Here is a 5076-nt window from a genome sequence, read left to right as displayed (position 1 = left end):
AATCTTTGCCTCCATGAGTAGCAATTTCGTGCTTCTCATGGAAGCACAATTTTCTCCCTTTCTGAGAAGCACAGTTGTGCTTCTCATGGAAGAAAATCCGTGCCCCCATGAGAAGCAAATATGTGCTTCTTGTGGAAGCACAATTGTGCTTCTCGCAAAAGCAAATATTTGCTTCCACAAGAATCAAATATGTGCTTCTCATTGAAGCGTAGACTTCTTTTTATTTTCTGAGTTGTGCTTCTCGTGAAAGCAAATGTGTGCCTCCACGAGAAGCAAATATGTCCTTCTCATGGAAGCACAATTTTTTTCCGCTTAAAAAAATCCGCGACTTTTTCCTCCAAAACCTAGGGAATACTGGGTGAAAACCGAAAAGTCAGAAAACCTGAAAAGTACCATCTAATACCCAAAAGCGCAGACAGAAAAACAAAACAAATGAAATCCAGAGGGGCGCCGAGCATGCAACATGTGACGGGGGTAGACGCGACACTTTGCATGCTCCCAACGCACCAGAAGTGACCCCTGGAGGTCCCCCGCAAGGGGTAACCTCCAGTTAGTTGCTCTATGTGAGTTGCTGCGAAAATTGGTTACAATATATTTTGATTGGATTTTTGTTGTCAGGAATTTGGATATGAGAATTAAAACTGAAAATTACTCTAAGCTACAAAAACTGAAAAGAGATATGATTTGTTTTATTTGATTATTATACAATTACAGAACATTTATAGAACGAATGTAGCATTTTGCATGCATGCTGGGAGAAGTAGAAGTAGTGGGATTCATGATGTGGCAAAGATGGTGAGTTGTAATATATGCATGTTGAGAACTAATATAACTACTCCCACTGTAAGCTAATATAAGATGATTGTATTGATATAAAATGTCTTATATTAGTTTACAGAGGGAGTATCATTTTCCATGGATTTTGAGAGAAATATAGTATGTGGGATGTGTCCATGTTGAGAGAAAAAATAAAAAATAGTGGGATTTAGGTACACAGGATTTGTGTCCGAGGCTTCGTGCTTTGGTTATTTTTTTGCTAATTATTTTTTTAATAGAGAACGCTAATTCTGAGGACATGCAAATAGTTTTACATCGAGCTTTCTATCAAAAGTGCCACCTAATTTTTGGCGGGGTGGAAGAAAGAGGAAGAAGAGATGGAAAGAAAATGTTTATAACTCTACTGACAAAATGTAGGATTTTTGCGATCAACTCATAGACAGTGGTTTGTTGTTGTATGCATGTTGTAACTTATAATCACAACCCGTATGCCCAAAAATATACTATTAACAAACGAGCAATGCTACATCTATGTAAAGAAACTACTTAAGTTTACGTACCAGCCAACGTGGGAGAATTGGATTGGTGTTTAGGGAAGTGAGGGGCCCACCCCCCTGAGAATCAGGGTGGGATGTTTAGATTAGTTTGGAACGTTTCGTAATCTTACGTATCCTCTTTCGTAGGTCTAGCATTTTCTTTAACAAACATACCTTTGTATGGGCTATTGTATTATTGATATGGAGAGCTATTACATGTTGTACTATTGTACATTCCTTTAGGTCAAAGTCACTTCTTTGGGGTGGTTGCACTGCCATCATTCTCCGTAGATGGGTGTGGAGGGACCAAGCGGTCGTCTTTGCCAGGGATGAACTAAACGAGCGATCGGTGGCAGTTGTTCGGGCATATATGGTCTATGTTTTGTTCTTGATTAATGAAAATAAAATAAAAGTATTTCAAATTTGATTATCCAAACTACAAATTCTTATCTACAAAACTAGATATCCTCTAACATGTCGTTGTAGAACTTCTTTGGTGTCATTTTTCTAATAAATATGCTTTCTGTGAGGATAGCACACACAACGCCGAAAACTTGCCTTGACTAATTGTTCCTTTCAATTAAGGTCTATGAACTAATTTGTGTTTGTTATTTTTCCTTTTTTACATAATACCCCCCAAAAAGTATGCATACAAATAAGTGTGAAAAACAAAAGGACTGACAGAAAACAAACTCCACCCCAAAAAATAGGAAAACCAAACTTTGTGGAGAGTACTCAGGTGGTCGAATCAGAACGGAAATCGTAAATAGAAACAAACATTTTATTGTAAAAAGAAATCGTGTGAAAAAACACAACAATTACAAATCATTGAAACAAGCTAATACCGTGTTATGATTTTTAATCATTGTAGCCAGCAGCATTTATCAGATTTTCCACACAGGCAAGTCAACCAATGTCTTCATGTCATGGGGAGCTGCTGTACCTATCAAATGAAGAACATGCTTGGACCAATATAACAACCTGAAAACAATTGAAATACTAGTAACCCTTCCAATTGAAATCGACTGCACGGTTTGCGGAAAAATACTAGTTATCAAATGAGCAACAGGAGTTGTTTCGATTCAACAAGGATGTTCACTGCACGTACCGGCCTATTTCAATTCAGAAATAACGTCTTATGATGCAACTAAACAACCCTACAACCATCAAAATCAGATTAACAGTCAAGCCCACGATTTCATTTACTCCTCTTTTGAGAACAAATAAATCTCTACAAATATAACAGCCAGCACACGCTTCTGAAGCATAAAATTCATATATTACATTACATGAAAAGGCATTGCAAAACAGAAACTCCTGCAATAATAGCGCCACTGGGATGGCTGCTATACTATAGCTACTACAAGATCATAAATCTCGATCAATCGAACGAGTAGCAGATCTGCTCGAACGCGGCGACGTGCTCCTCCGCGACGGCCATGAAGAGGTCGACGCCGCCGTTCGCCTTGCACGACGGCACAAAGACCATGAGCCCCTCGATAGGCAAGTCCGGCGGTATGAAAGCGGACGGTGCCCCGGTGCCAAAGTCGAGTTGATGGAACCTGAACCCCAGCCAGCTGTCGACCTCTGCGTCCGGGCAGAACATCGTGCCGGCCGTGGCCGCCGTCGCGAAGAGCTCCTCCCCGTTCGTGTCCGCCACCCCGCCGAAGTCCACGAGGGACTGCACGTACTCGTCGTCGATGCGCGCCACGGCGTCGCGGATGACGCCGACCACGCTGCCGTAGCTCGAGTTCAGGACGTCCCTGACCTGAAGCCTTGGGAAAGCCCAGAGCACCATGTTCCCGAAGAAGTCCATTGGCACGGGAGGGTCGGCCCTGCCCCGGCAGTTCACGGCCACCCTCACCTTGGTGAACTCCTCCGGCTTCTGGTCCCGCGCCGCCGTGATTTTCTTCCAGACGTGCGCGAGCAGGCACTGGAACCTGCTGCAGCGGGCGCCGACACGGGCTTTGAGGTCGGCGACGAACTCGGCCGTGAAGTGCAGAGTGAGGTTTCTGATCCTGTCCATGGGGACGACGGCATAGGTGTCTCCGTCTCCACACGTGAACTCCCGTGACCGGTGGTCGAACACCGGCGTCGGCGTGCTTCGAGGCACGGACGTTCTCGCACGGTCGAGGAATGGGGCCGGCGTGGTGAAGTCCTTTCCCTCGCGTACAGCGGTTGCCCAGGCGGTGAAAAACATGCTCATGGAGTGGCCGTCGGCGGCTTGATGGTGGGAGCATATGCCGACCACGAGGCCACCGCACTTGTACCTGTTCAGCTGGATCTGCAGCAGCGCCGCCCCAATGTTCTCCTGTGTAGGCAAAGTAAAATAAAAAATATAAGCACCTGTGCAGAGTCCATGCATGCATGAGCGCGATGTGAAGGCACGTGACGTGAGTCGTGACAGAAGCAAAACCCAGCAAATAATACCTCCGGTAGATATCCTCGACGCCTGCGGCCATGCGGCCGTCGACGAGCACGTCCGCCAGGTCGACCGGGACGGTGGCCTCGATCAGGAGCACGCCCTCGTTGTTGACGTGAAGGAAGCGCCGGCCTTGATCGTTGAGGGCGAGGCGGCCCGCCAGGTGAGGGTACGGCGCGACGGCCTTGAGGAGGCCCTCCCTGAGCGCCTCGTTGGACGGCGCCGGCGCGCGGTAGGCGAGCACGGTGGGGACGAAGATGTCCAGGGCGGCGCGGTCGAAGACGGTCAGCGGGACCATCTCGCCGACGAGCGGGTGCGGCACGGCGTATGCCGGCTTCACCATCGTGCTGCTCGTGATCTCCATCGGTCGAATTGTAGTGTTCTCTCTGTACCTACACGCGTCTACGTTAATTCGTACTCTAGTGCGTGCGCGCGCTTAATTTGGTGAACGGATTAGAGAGGCACGAGCCATTTATAGATGGATTCTACTGCTGTAGCTGCATGCACGTTGGGCCGGCATGATGGCACGGAGAAGCAGAGAAAACGACGTGGACACTGCACCTAACCATCCGTGTACAGTAGGTTTCGTTCGACGGATGTGGGTACGTATTTGACATTTCGGCCTGTCGGTCAGGGACCTCACAGCATTTACAACCGGAATCACGGAATGTCCGGTCATAAAATGGGACCGAGACGGACGCCTCAAACGGGCCTTAAACATCCAGGCTGACAATCACCTCTCATATCCAGCTCAAATATGTGTTAGATATGGGGTGCCCGGACGCAGCCGGGCGTGTTCGCCATGTCGGTATTGGCCCGCCACAGCAGTATTGGCCCACGCTGGATCGGGCGGTCCGTGTCATGTCCGGACTGCCACCCAAGAAGGAGGAGGACAACGACGGGGCGGACAACGCCAGTGATGAGTAGATCCGGCTTGATCTCTACCACGTCTTTGACCGGTACTACCGCGAGAAGGACGGCAATGGCGCCGGGAAGGGCAAGGGCAGTCATGGATGATCTTCTCCACCATAACCAAACATGCCAACTTTTGGTAGTCCGATGACATGTTGTGATGTAGTAGCCGAACGATGTGCGTAATGTCATTTACGTAGTTGCATGAGTTTGCATGGATTTGAGGTATGCTAATTGAGATGTCCGGTTGTGAGAAGAAAAATTTGAGACTTGACTGTCAGTATCCGCGGACGCGTCCAGGGTGATCATGGAAGTTTAAAAGGTCGGATTTGTCAAGTCCGGCTGTGGATGTTGTCGGTAAGGTCTACTGCCCATCGATGAGAGCGAGAGGGAAAGCACGAACGTGTGTTGAACTTGGGAGGCTATTAC

At 47.7% G+C, this 5076-nt stretch overlaps 1 protein-coding gene across 1 annotated transcript; it reads right to left on the bottom strand.

Moving 5' to 3' along the window:
• Nucleotides 1–2636: 2636 nt before the first annotated feature.
• Nucleotides 2637–4099, bottom strand: LOC123100366 (tryptamine benzoyltransferase 1-like). The gene is made up of 2 exons (XM_044522300.1): nucleotides 3707–4099; nucleotides 2637–3624 (listed from the first exon to the last, which is right to left on the bottom strand). The coding sequence occupies exons 1-2, from the start codon at nucleotides 4097–4099 to the stop codon at nucleotides 2695–2697; spliced, it is 1323 nt and encodes a 440-aa protein (XP_044378235.1). The 3' UTR covers nucleotides 2637–2694.
• Nucleotides 4100–5076: the final 977 nt, after the last annotated feature.

The sequence above is a fragment of the Triticum aestivum genome, chromosome 4D (genome assembly GCF_018294505.1).
Source record: "Triticum aestivum cultivar Chinese Spring chromosome 4D, IWGSC CS RefSeq v2.1, whole genome shotgun sequence".
In the NCBI taxonomy this organism is placed as follows: domain Eukaryota; kingdom Viridiplantae; phylum Streptophyta; class Magnoliopsida; order Poales; family Poaceae; genus Triticum; species Triticum aestivum.
Note: the sequence above shows the minus strand (reverse complement) of the source record. Positions and strands in the feature narration are given on the sequence as shown.

Excerpts from the sequence above, each read along its gene's own strand:
- LOC123100366 (XM_044522300.1), bottom strand. The coding sequence starts at position 4,099 with ATGGAGATCACGAGCAGCACGATGGTGAAGCCGGCATACGCCGTGCCG. Across the intron at positions 3,625-3,706 it reads TTGCTTCTGTCACGACTCAC|GAGAACATTGGGGCGGCGCT; the intron begins GTCACGTGCCTT and ends TTGCCTACACAG.